Source organism: Drosophila hydei, unplaced genomic scaffold, assembly GCF_003285905.1.
Source record: "Drosophila hydei strain 15085-1641.00,03,60 unplaced genomic scaffold, DhydRS2 tig00000001-arrow-pilon, whole genome shotgun sequence".
Taxonomy (NCBI): domain Eukaryota; kingdom Metazoa; phylum Arthropoda; class Insecta; order Diptera; family Drosophilidae; genus Drosophila; species Drosophila hydei.
The window spans coordinates 5,329,327-5,340,760 of record NW_022045643.1 but is presented as its reverse complement, the minus strand read 5'-3'; the positions used below and the strand labels follow the sequence as shown (position 1 = coordinate 5,340,760).

Genomic DNA, 11,434 nt, shown 5'->3' with positions numbered 1-11,434 from the left:
AAGGCAAGTGGGTGCCGTTTACTCTCCATTTACGCGGACGTTGGCACTGCTGTCAATCCATCCAAATGTTGGACAATGCTGCGCAATACCTGCGCCGTGCTGGAATCTGCTAGCTCGTTCAATACCGATGCGGTGCTGCCTGCCAAAAGGCCGACCCGCGGATCGATGGGCAGGGTGCCCAAATGCGGCACTTGAGCTAACTGCGCCAGTTCCGCGCCGCCATTCGATGAAAAGATGTTCGTGCACTCGGTGCAGTGCGGACAAACAAAACTGTGAAAAGTACAGAAATTTTAATAAGACAAGAGCTTCATGAATGCAATTCAGAAGGGCTAAGTCAGACAGGTAAGCTTTAAGCTGCAGTAATTGCAATTGCAACTTGCAATTCACCTCACTTAAAGCTCTGTCTGTCTCCCTCTATTCATCTTTACTCATTTACCCGCTCATATTCTCCACAATGCCCAACAGCTTCATGCCGGTCTTTTTGCAAAAGGTTATTTCTTTGCGCACATCATCCAAGGCAACGCCCTGTGGTGTTGTTACAATGATTGCGCCATTGCAAGGCACCTCGCGCATGCACTCCATAACTGTGATGTGCTCGTCTGAGGTGCCAGGCGGCGTGTCAATTATCAAATAGTCAAGCTCCTCCCATTTCACATCGGTAAGAAACTGCTTGATCATCATGGTTTTTTTAGGTCCACGCCAAATGACGGGATCACTGCGATTCTTGAGCAAGAAGCCAATGGACATGACAGCCAGAGTTTTACTCTCATCTGTATAAATAGGCACCCAACCATCGTCGCACTGATAAATATCACTGCCCTCAAGGCCCAGCAAATATGGCACACTAGGACCGCACAGATCTATGTCCAGCAGGCCGACCTATCAATAAAAACATGATTTTCAAATGCAATGTGAGAGATGGTAATATATTGTATAATTACTTTATGGCCTGTTGCTCGCAAAGCTAACGCCAATTGCGTGCTAACTGTTGATTTGCCCACGCCACCCTTGCCCGAGAGCACGACAATAACGTTTTTTACTTTGTCCAGCATTATTATTTTACAATAAACTAAATACTTAGACCGAACACAAGTGTCACAGCTGATGTCCAGGGCTGCAAAGACAAATGAGCTGCATACCAGCCGCAGGAGAGCACATACTTTAACAACTTAGACAACTGCCGGCAGAGTTAAACGTACAACTAAATATATTAATAATAAATAAATAAAATTAATTTATATTAAGCCAGAGATTTCTTTATAAAAAAAACAAATAAGATCAATTTTTTGTGAGCTGCATACGTAACTTACAGCGAACACGTCACCTGGCAACGCTGGCACATATGGCAACGCTGTTTGTGACGGCACAACAAATCAGAGCATGTAGTTGCTGCCCGGCAAGTGTCAGATTAGGTTTCTTTGCTATCATGCTCTTCTAGGCGTCGCGCAGCATGCTTATTAATTAACAACAGGGCAACATTGACGCCAAAATCATAAGATAAAACTTTTATCAATTGTATTTAACAATTGATATAAACATTAAGCATTGCTGCTGGCTACCGAGGCGCTAAAACTGAATCAGCTCGGACAACGGAGCATCCCATAAACTGTGGAGCGAATGTTGCGCAACCCTTTGGTTCGTCCGCGTGCTAACATAACAACATTATCACCACAATCACGCCATCAGAGCCGCACTCTACGCTGATAATTAAATTTACTGTGGCAGAGACATGGTAAAACGTTCCAGTGCAGTTGGCACGCCAACATCCGGCGATGGGCAACAAGGGCAGGAGTGGGGCAACTCCGGTGACGAAAAAAGTGCCGCATCAACAAAATACATATCTGGTGCGGCCAGTGCACCAGCCACGCCCACCAAACGCAACGACAATGGCAAAAATCGAAAGGAGGAAATCGCCCAGACTTTTGTCATTGTCAACGAACGGCCCGTGGATGATATTTCGTTGGACTTCTTTTACAAACCCCACACCATCACGCTGCTGGCCGTCTCGGTGCTGGCGGTCATGTATTTTGCCTTCGTAAGGTAAGTGCAGCTCAGCTATAGGAGATTAGTGCGCCCAGCGCGCACATTTATCGATCTTTCTATTTCCGTCGGTCAAGCTATGCCCGACTAAGCATCAGCATTTCGCGTATTAACTTGGTCAACCGGCCGTCAAAAAGCAATTGTTGCGCCTGGCGACATGTGTCAGCCTTGGTTGACTTTTTAAGCTTTTTTCGAAATGTACAAAACAGAGAAAAAAAACAACGCATGATTAGAATATAGAGATGAACGCGTGAGACGCACAGCAGAACAGGGAGCAGGCATGCTGAACACGAGTTCATTATGCATAGCCGATGCCTGCGAATAAGTATCCGAAAATAGTGTACAAAATTTAAAAAAAAATTATATTTATAAAATCTGTATGTAGGATTGACAAAGTTTACTTATTTTAACATTTAATTGGTGGTTTTTTCTCTCAATTATTAATTTATGCAAATATTTCTTAACTTTTAATGTATTGCAAAATAACTTTTAAAGACCCCATCCTAAATAGTATCAATTGCTGTAATCAGTTAATTTTCGTGCTGCTCGTGTAAGACGGTTGGTTCGATCACCTTGGGTCAAGTGCTCATCTCTAAATTCGAACAGATTGAAATTGAACATGCGTTGCCAAATGTGTCGTTGTCGTCCACGCGGACATTGAAGAGCCTGCTCCCCATGGTTCCGTAACAAATCTCGTTTTTATCAACAAAACTTGCCGAATCGTTTCGATTTCAAACAAAAGGTCACTTAACCTAATACAATGAAAAAGATAACAAAAACAAAATAAGGTCAAAGTCCGGCACTGATTAAGACCAGTGAAATGAAAATCATTACAAAACTATAATTCACTAAGCAGACAAACGCAATTTAATTACACTTGTAGGAACGAGGCAAACATAGATGATAATCTTTGGTCCGGCCTGTTGTGCGTTGTGTTCTTCTTTCTTATTATTTCGGTCATCGCATTCCCCAATGGACCTTTTACACGCCCCCATCCAGCAGTATGGCGCATCCTGTTTGGCTGCTCTGTCCTGTATTTACTCATGCTGCAGTTTCTTATGTTCCAAAACTATCCAACAATACGAAATATTTTCTATTGGCTCGATCCAAAGCTGAAGAACTTTCACATAGACATGGAGAAGGTGAGTAACGACCATCCGAGCATCCGAGACTATTACTAAAACTGCATTTTCTTTCAGGAATATGGTGTAAATTGTTCGGACATTAGCTGGGAACGGGTCAAAGGTCATTTGGATGTATTCGCTTGGGGTCATTTTCTGGGCTGGGCCTTTAAGGCCATACTTATTCGCCACATGGGCATACTGTGGGCCATCTCGGTGATGTGGGAGATAACAGAGATCACATTTGCCCATCTACTGCCCAACTTCATTGAATGCTGGTGGGATGCACTCATCTTAGATGTGATCATCTGCAATGGCCTTGGTATTTGGGTCGGTCTCAAGATCTGCCAAATACTCGAAATGCGCGAATACAAATGGGCTAGTATTAAGGATATATCCACGACTACGGGCAAAATTAAGCGTGCCATGTTACAATTTACGCCGGAGAGCTGGTCGGCCATACGTTGGCTGGATCCCAAGTCAACGGCAATGCGCTTTGCTGCCGTGATGCAGCTGGTGATATTTTGGCAGGTCACCGAACTGAATACGTTCTTTTTGAAGCATATTTTTGAGATGCCACCAGATCATTTTATTGTGATTGGAAGATTAATATTTATAGGACTCTTTGTGGCGCCCTCAGTTAGGTAAGTAAATGCTTTTATAATTAGTTAGTATTATATGTTAATGGATTTTGCACAATTTCAGGCAATACTATGTGTACGTTACCGACACGCGCTGCAAACGCGTCGGCACCCAGTGTTGGGTTTACGGCGCCATTATGGTCTCCGAGGCTATTCTGTGTATTAAGAATGGCAAGGAGTTATTTGAGCGCACGCAAGCTATCAACATTGTGATATGGCTGACCGTGCAGGTGCTTATATCGGTGTCATTCGTCTACGTGGCTGTCATATGGCAGGTGAGTTCGACACCAAATAAAAATGTGAATCAAAGAATAATATAAACAACAATTTCTACTCTACGCAGCAACGTCTACTAAAGAAGTCTTCACAGACCACACCAACTCTTAGTAAAAAACCAGGAGACAGTCCACAAGGCACCCCGGCGAAAGGTAAGCACTGCCTACCTTTAAATTAGCACTGTTTAGCACACTCTTTTGTTGTATATGTATTTGCGTTTATTCATTTGGTTCTCTGCTCTATGTGTGCCACTACAATTCATTTCACTCTCACTTCGACCTTTCTTTTACTCTCTTTGGAATTGCATTCTACGTGTGCCACGATTTAAATCCTTTGATGGACCTGGCACAGCGCACTACGATATTAAAATCAAAATTGTCTAAAACTTTATTTCACTATCCGTTTCAATTTTCATTTCGTTTGTTTCTTTTTTGTTTTTCTAGGTAATTTGTCGCCAACGAAAGAGAAGAAAATCAAATGAGGCCATTTTAGCAACACCAAAAAGGAGTAAAAAACAAGAGAAGAAAAGAAAATGAATTAGCAGGCAATTCTTTAAAACTATATGTGTGTACATACAATTTATGCAAACTGTACTGATTAAATTAAATTTATATTGTGTATATGTATGTATAATTGATATTAGATTTGTTAATAAGCAAATAACAGAATGAATGAAGGAGAATAAGAACATCTAAACTCTAAAACTAGATTAATACATTTTTTAACATTGCCCATTTAAGAAACTTTTCTTAAGAGCTGTATAAGTAAATCATTATTAATAATACAAATTACATTGTTTTCAAAAAATACATATATATATATAGATATATATAATTGTAAAGTACTGTACAAAACACTAGACTAAACCTCAAAGCATGCCGAAACGGTGCTACGAACTGCATCTCGTGCGTAGGGTATATAAGAGAGGGAATACCAGGTCATGGCCAGGGATTGAATGATTATGAATATAAGCGTGAGTCCGGCTTTTTTTAACTAAAAAATAACAAAATAAAGACAATTTCAAATTTCAAATCAATAAAGATGAATCAAAAAAATTAATAAATAATAATCTACCACAATAGCTGAGACGAACGTCATGACAATTGAGACGATGACGATGCTGGTGGCTATCAATCGTGTATCGGCGAACATTTTCTTGACCTGTTTCAAGGGTCCCATGAGGAAGCACGTGCTGCAGCAGAAAACAAATATATATAAACATATATACAGCAATTAGCCAACAAATGCAAATTGAGCAACTCACCTGGCCATTGATATGATGTTGCCCAGAGTATAGAATACAGCAAAGACTACAATGCCACGATGTAAAAACAGAGCAATGGAGCCGAGAAATGACAATAATATGCCCAAAACAAAACATACACAAAACGCTTTGATACGCGTGCTCCAGCTTAATGTTGACATATCATTAATCTGTGTAGTTTAATAATAAATCCATTGATAAAGCGGTTGAGTCACAGATCGATCATTGATCGTAGCAAGTGGAATGCAATTCAGAGAAATGTTATTCCAGCCGTGGTAACGTAGAAAATCAAATGACGCATGATCGTAAGCATATTAAGTCAATATAAATAAATAAATTAATATGGTTTCACCTGGGTAATGATGCTGCTTTCTTCCTCCGGTGTGCGGTCATCACCGCTAAGAACACGACGTAGCTTATCCATTATTTCAGTTCTTTAAAAGTTAATATATATTTGCAGGTAAAGAAAAATTTAATTCTAAAAGTCAAATTAAATTCTGCTTATCGAACTAATTTATTAGAATACATAAGAAAAATACACGATCGGAATGTCTGATTAGAGTAGGTCCATGAACAGATAGTATCGATATTTCTATAACAATAACTCTACGCGGTGTTCAACACTGCTTGGCATTTGATTTATTTGTAATGAAATTTCTGGCAACTCTATCAGCTGTTGCCATGCTTTGCACTTGGGTACGTAACATAACAAAAGTTTCGAAGACCACAAAATGTTACCAATTTAGTGACCAAATAAGATATATTCGTGCCCTTAAAAGAGTACAAAGTGATCTCATCGTGCCAGTGGAACAATCAAATGTAGCCCATCATGATAATCCAGTCGAAAAGAAGCTCACCGAGCAGAATGAAAAACAAAGCGCTGTTGCATTCGATTTCGGCAGCCGGGAGGCGCACGTGCCCACCTTTAATCTAGCGGCCCATGTGAACAACTCTACAACATTGCAGCAGTTGCTTAGTTTGGGCGTGGATCTGCACAGCATTGAGCGGCGCAAAGGCTTGGGCCAGTACGTGCTGCGTCTGGACTTTGAGGAAAACGTAAAACCCTACTTAACATTTCTGGCAGACCAGGGGATATCACCAGACAGCTTTGGCAAAATGATCACAAAAAATCCACTGATATTCAAGGCGGATCTAGATGATTTGCAAACTCGTATTGACTACATGAAGAGTAAACGCTTCTCAGTTGAGGCACTGCAGCGCATCTTCACAAAAAACCCATATTGGCTAATGTTCTCAACCAAACGTATTGATCGACGATTGGGTTATTTTCAAAAAGAGTTTTACCTAAGCGGCCATGATCTACGATTGCTGGCTACCAAGGAGCCACGTCTAATAACATACAACATGGAACATATACGTAAATCCGTATTCACACTACGCGAAGAAATGGGCTTCAGTAACAAAGAGCTGCAATCGTTAATTGTCCACACGCCACGTCTGATGATGATCCGTAAGAGAATCTTATATAATTGCTCGCATCTCAATAAATTAATTGTATTTCTTTTTAGCTCCTGATGATCTTGTCGAGCGCTTTAGCTATGTGCATAATGATATGGGATTGAGTCATGCACAAATCATACAATGTCCTGAGCTTCTCGCTTCTCGAGAGTTTCGTTTGCGGGAACGACATGAATTCCTTAAGCTTTTAGGACGCGCTCAGTACGATCCACAAAAGGACTTGTACATTTCACCTAGTGAAATTGTGCGGGGCAACAATTTTTATTTTGTAAGAAACGTTGCTAAAAGTGATTTGGAAACTTTTGATTTGTTTTTGAAAACACGATAATTAAACTTTGTGCGCGCAAAATCAATAACAGGGCTACACTTTTAACTATCTGGCAACGCTGTACTAAGTTCGGTATTCCTCTTCGCATTTAATTTCTGTTTTCGTCTTGTCGCATATTTTTGTTGTGCTTGTGGGCAGTCATCTTCGTGTTTTTCAACGAACAGTTTGTGTTTTCGCTGCATCCAGCAGCTTTAGCAGAACTACGCATTAGGTTTTTGCAGTGTGCGTAAAAGAAAAATTGTGTATTATACTTAAACTAAAAGAAAGAGCATATTATAAATTAAACATAGAAACTTAGAGCAGACGACAGCTGTTACATTTAGCTTAAAGCACAAACAAGCAACAGTGCAGACGGAACAGGAACTAAAAAATAAAACGCATATTCTCACGCATACACGAGAGACGACACATATAATACGCAGACCCACTCACACACACAAGTGCAATACAAGGGCCGCTCTGGCAAAAAGTTTAGTTTAATCTGCATAAATTTATTTGTACGCCACAAAAACAGCAAACACGTTATCTTTAGACGACGTGTTTAGTACAAATATAAAAAAAAAAACAACAAAAGAATTTCAACTGCTGAACGAACGTAGCATACTATAAATAACAGAGAAAAACAAAATGTCTACGACACCAAAATCGACAGAAGATTTGCTGGGTGGTAAGTTTGCGATCACACACATACACAAATACATGCACACACATCAAAGTATTTGTGCATGCATGCGTGTGTGTGTTGGTATTTGTCAATAATAATAATAATAACAATGCAGTGCTTCTCGTATGACGCGTTGTTGTTATTATTGTTTGTGTCTAGTTAAAAATAGATGTTGCTTTTGATTTGTTTGTGTGCGTTTGAATACATTTATGTCAGTATGTCTGTTTATGTGTATGTGTTAGTGTAACTGTAACCACGTCTCCATTGCACTTGCCCATATACTATTTCAAGGCTCCACTTTGTTATTGTCAGTCTTGTTTTGTTTTGCTTACAAATGTGTGTGCATGTGCGTGAAAGTGTGTGTGCACACGTATCTCTCGCTTGCGCAGCAGCCGCCTGTCAGGCGATGACAACAACAAAGACTCGCCAACTTCGCCGCAAACAGAAAGCAGACAAAGAAGTAGTATATGGCAGCAGTACGAATTAGCGCCCATTCATATATACATACGTGTACTTCATGTATGTTATATTTACAGTTCCATTTTATATTTATCTTATTTTGGCAAATTGACGTCACGCGGCTTCTTTTCGTGTATATGTGTGTTTGCTTGTATGCAAAATTTCGTTTAAAAGCAATTGTTGGGGGCATTTGCCTTTGATTTGGCACTTGTTCTAGTTTTTTTGCAAAGTCCAGAAATTGCGACTTTAGCCTAGCCTATTTTTGCTACGTCGCTTGGGGTTCATTATCAAAAACGTGTGAGTGTGTTTTTATATATATGCATATATAGCTTATTTACCGACATAAATATATATGCAGAAGTGTGTATATGTGATAAAAGCAAGCGAATCTGAGCGCCAATACCTATAAGCAGTCAACAAAAGGCGGTTCATTGGGCTGTACGCTTGACAGCCTCGGATCAGGGTTTAACAGCTGCGCATGATGCACACACTCACAGGGAGTCACGGATACACTTTTAAAGCGAAAGAGATAGAGACTGCAAGAGAGTCGAGCGCTTTGCCTACGTGCTGTGAGTCAGCAAGCCATGTTTGTTTTGTTTTGCTACCCTTATTACACACTCAAATGGTTGTTGCTGGCTTTACCATTTCGCCGCAGAACCTGTTTATGGGTCAGCTTTGTTATTGTTTGGATTTTTATTTACCTGCAGACTACTAAGACGAATTGTTGGTTACCTGTTAATTTTGCTTTTCGCAATTTTGTGAAAGTCTGGCTGCGAATGCTCAGTATAGTTTTGACCGTTCGTGCATTGAGATGATTGGTCTGCCACGTGAGTGTACATGCCTTTTAGACCGTGGCGTAATTGATTGGCAACCGTAGAACAGTTATGTCGATTATCAGCAACTGCTGTCACACAGTCCCATGTAATTTGCACGCTGTTCTAATTGCAATCTTCGTCGATCGTCGCCTGTTTTAGTTGAAAATGAAATTTCGTTGATAGCCAGCAGACACAACAAAAAGCATGCATGTGTAATACACTGAAACGGAAATTGTGTTTTTGTTTGCGTTATCAATGGGGGCGCACGTTCGTATACAAACACCTCACAAAAACACACACAAAAACAGATATATACGTGTATATATAAACTGCAAAAACAAACAAAAACATTGGAGGTGGCTGTTTTGGTAGTTCTGTTTACGCTGTTAAACTTAACAGCACTGTTAACATACAGCGCAGTGCTATCAAAAGCCAAAAACAGCCGATAAGCAGAAAAAAGAAATAAAAAAAATGGGGCCACGACATCTGCCCACGCGCTGTTAAACTTTAGCACAGCAATGACAATCAAAATAAAAAGCCAAAACAAGTCAACTATCAACTATCTGAAGAAGAGAGCAATGAATTGCCGGATAACAAGCCAAAACAAGCTGAAAAAACAGCCAGTTTTGCTGCGAAATTCTGTTATACAAATTAAATCTATTATACGATTCAACAGCCAATTCAATCCATACGCAACTCTTTGAAAACAAATGACGCTCTTAATTGAAAACAATGCTGTTAACGCTTAAATTACAAAAAAACATTCATGTATTAATAATATCGTTGAATATTGCTAAATGCCAAATGCTCAATTTAATATCAGCATCACCATGAATAACATTCGGACTGTTTTTTGGTTTCAGAATCTTGGATCGAACTGAGCACAACAGCTGCCATGGCTGGTATTAAGAGTCCCGACAGAATTACACCTTTGCCATTTGCCAGTGGGGAGGAATATTTACGTTTGCTGCGCGAAGCACAGCGCGAATCAAATCAATCCAGTCGTGTCGTGTCCCTGGCCAGTTCGCGTCGTGACACGCCGCACGACAGCCCCAAGAGTCCGCCAAACAGTCCGCAATCGGAGCTGTGCCCGGACGATGAGTTGCGAAATGTGTATATCAATTATTGGACTAAGGTGAGTGAAGAAGATAAAGATTAACTGACCTTGTCATTGGCACTTGAACTAATTATATATGCACAAACCAAAACAGAATGGCGATAAACAAAACACCGATAATGGAGATTGGCTGCAGAACTGGAATCGCGGCAACGATGAGCAGCCACCGAAGTAAGCCACTTTGTTGTTTAAAGTTATTTTATTGATTTTCAATGCCTCTTCTGTTTTTATTTGTTCCGCTGCAGAAATTGGAAATTTGAGCGCTCCAATGATGATGATGATGATGAGAAGAAGAAGAGCTCGGGTTACTCTATACGCTTAAAGCGTCTAGGCGCCAACTCGTTGTTCTCCCGCGAAATTTTATACTCATTGCTGGTCACTAATGTACTCTCGTTGCTGCTGGGCGCTGGCTTTGGGTAACATATGCAGATAGCTTGTACTAGCAAGTGGCATTAAAATTGACAACGGTTTCCCTTTCTATTTATAGCTTATGGCTGAGCAAGCGCGGAATACTCTTAACCCGCGTGGTCATTGACTGAAAGACACCGTAAACAATAAAACGTTTTAATCAACAATATGCACATCATAACCATTTACCGACAGGCGAACGGAAAGCAGAAAGAACCGAACATTAAACGTTCCATTTCAATGAAGAAGCAGTGTCAACAACCAGCCAAACGTATTCCAGCCCATACAACACAACACAAAGAAACAATCTACGGCACATTATATTCATCAAATACATCTAATGATAGTAGAATACATAAGCATAACTATGTAATATGTAAGCAACAAGCTAACGGCTAGGCAAAGGGGTTCAACTGATTTTTTTATATACACATCAATTTTATACAGTTTTATATAAGAAAACAATAGCTTCATAAACACAACTAAACTCAAAAGAACGAGAACAGCGATCTAAAATATTAATGAATGTCCTTTCAAACTATTTATCGTGCGATCAGAGTTTAGACAACTATACAATCATCATTCGCCAAAAATGCATTCTGCGAACTTTGACTTTACATATATACGTATATATACCCACATATATATTCATATAGACATATTATAGCTGAATCATATAGGAAGAAACATATGTATATCAATCATATTTTGTCCTTTTATTTTCTAGCATAGAAGAGTGAAACGTGAAAACTGAAAAGTTCGGTATGCACCTGCAGCTAACCCGAAATAAAAATGCATACACACATACACATTAGGTTTAAG

The 11,434-nt window shown here is 39.9% G+C and overlaps 5 protein-coding genes across 7 annotated transcripts; 3 read left to right on the top strand and 2 right to left on the bottom strand.

The window, feature by feature from the left end:
• Positions 1–13: 13 nt before the first annotated feature.
• LOC111605717 (cytosolic Fe-S cluster assembly factor NUBP2 homolog) lies at positions 14–1,118 on the bottom strand. Its single transcript, XM_023324404.2, has 3 exons — positions 942–1,118; positions 437–879; positions 14–270 (listed from the first exon to the last, which is right to left on the bottom strand). Exons 1-3 carry the CDS (start codon positions 1,050–1,052, stop codon positions 30–32), a joined length of 795 nt encoding a protein of 264 aa, XP_023180172.1. The 5' UTR covers positions 1,053–1,118; the 3' UTR covers positions 14–29.
• A 252-nt stretch (positions 1,119–1,370) lies between these two features.
• Positions 1,371–4,761, top strand: LOC111605695 (phosphatidylserine synthase 1). The gene is made up of 6 exons (XM_023324369.2): positions 1,371–2,040; positions 2,924–3,182; positions 3,240–3,805; positions 3,867–4,077; positions 4,146–4,230; positions 4,522–4,761. The coding sequence occupies exons 1-6, from the start codon at positions 1,730–1,732 to the stop codon at positions 4,557–4,559; spliced, it is 1,470 nt and encodes a 489-aa protein (XP_023180137.1). The 5' UTR covers positions 1,371–1,729; the 3' UTR covers positions 4,560–4,761.
• Positions 4,762–4,837: 76 nt separating this feature from the next.
• LOC111605699 (vesicle transport protein SFT2A) lies at positions 4,838–5,926 on the bottom strand. Its single transcript, XM_023324374.2, has 4 exons — positions 5,695–5,926; positions 5,343–5,512; positions 5,153–5,270; positions 4,838–5,071 (listed from the first exon to the last, which is right to left on the bottom strand). Exons 1-4 carry the CDS (start codon positions 5,764–5,766, stop codon positions 4,940–4,942), a joined length of 492 nt encoding a protein of 163 aa, XP_023180142.1. The 5' UTR covers positions 5,767–5,926; the 3' UTR covers positions 4,838–4,939.
• Positions 5,927–5,986: 60 nt separating this feature from the next.
• Positions 5,987–7,188, top strand: LOC111605696 (transcription termination factor 3, mitochondrial). Its single transcript, XM_023324370.2, has 2 exons — positions 5,987–6,813; positions 6,872–7,188. The coding sequence occupies exons 1-2, from the start codon at positions 5,991–5,993 to the stop codon at positions 7,147–7,149; spliced, it is 1,101 nt and encodes a 366-aa protein (XP_023180138.2). The 5' UTR covers positions 5,987–5,990; the 3' UTR covers positions 7,150–7,188.
• Positions 7,189–7,263: 75 nt separating this feature from the next.
• On the top strand, positions 7,264–10,964 carry LOC111605697. Of its 3 annotated transcripts, none has more exons than XM_023324371.2 (5): positions 7,264–7,816; positions 9,951–10,222; positions 10,299–10,375; positions 10,450–10,620; positions 10,692–10,964. In XM_023324371.2, the coding sequence occupies exons 1-5, from the start codon at positions 7,777–7,779 to the stop codon at positions 10,741–10,743; spliced, it is 612 nt and encodes a 203-aa protein (XP_023180139.1). In that variant the 5' UTR covers positions 7,264–7,776; the 3' UTR covers positions 10,744–10,964. The 3 variants fall into 3 exon arrangements, with proteins under 3 accessions (XP_023180139.1, XP_023180141.1, XP_023180140.1); XM_023324373.2 differs by lacking the exon at positions 7,264–7,816 and adding an exon at positions 8,709–8,841; XM_023324372.2 differs by lacking the exon at positions 7,264–7,816 and adding an exon at positions 9,069–9,099.
• Positions 10,965–11,434: the final 470 nt, after the last annotated feature.

Bases quoted from the DNA above. Each gene is read 5' to 3' on its own strand.
- LOC111605717 (XM_023324404.2), bottom strand. From the start codon at position 1,052: ATGCTGGACAAAGTAAAAAACGTTATTGTCGTGCTCTCGGGCAAGGGT. The intron at 880-941 runs GTAATTATACAA...TTTTATTGATAG, and splicing joins TGCGAGCAACAGGCCATAAA to GTCGGCCTGCTGGACATAGA. The intron at 271-436 runs GTAAATGAGTAA...TACTTTTCACAG, and splicing joins ATTGTGGAGAATATGAGCGG to TTTTGTTTGTCCGCACTGCA.
- LOC111605695 (XM_023324369.2), top strand. From the start codon at position 1,730: ATGGTAAAACGTTCCAGTGCAGTTGGCACGCCAACATCCGGCGATGGG. The intron at 3,806-3,866 runs GTAAGTAAATGC...GCACAATTTCAG, and splicing joins TTTGTGGCGCCCTCAGTTAG to GCAATACTATGTGTACGTTA. The intron at 4,231-4,521 runs GTAAGCACTGCC...TTGTTTTTCTAG, and splicing joins ACAAGGCACCCCGGCGAAAG to GTAATTTGTCGCCAACGAAA.
- LOC111605699 (XM_023324374.2), bottom strand. From the start codon at position 5,766: ATGGATAAGCTACGTCGTGTTCTTAGCGGTGATGACCGCACACCGGAG. The intron at 5,513-5,694 runs GTGAAACCATAT...TAAACTACACAG, and splicing joins AAAGCAGCATCATTACCCAG to ATTAATGATATGTCAACATT. The intron at 5,271-5,342 runs GTGAGTTGCTCA...TTTCTGCTGCAG, and splicing joins AACATCATATCAATGGCCAG to CACGTGCTTCCTCATGGGAC.
- LOC111605696 (XM_023324370.2), top strand. From the start codon at position 5,991: ATGAAATTTCTGGCAACTCTATCAGCTGTTGCCATGCTTTGCACTTGG. The intron at 6,814-6,871 runs GTAAGAGAATCT...ATTTCTTTTTAG, and splicing joins GCCACGTCTGATGATGATCC to CTCCTGATGATCTTGTCGAG.
- LOC111605697 (XM_023324371.2), top strand. From the start codon at position 7,777: ATGTCTACGACACCAAAATCGACAGAAGATTTGCTGGGTG. The intron at 10,223-10,298 runs GTGAGTGAAGAA...AAACCAAAACAG, and splicing joins ATATCAATTATTGGACTAAG to AATGGCGATAAACAAAACAC. The intron at 10,621-10,691 runs GTAACATATGCA...TTCTATTTATAG, and splicing joins CTGCTGGGCGCTGGCTTTGG to CTTATGGCTGAGCAAGCGCG.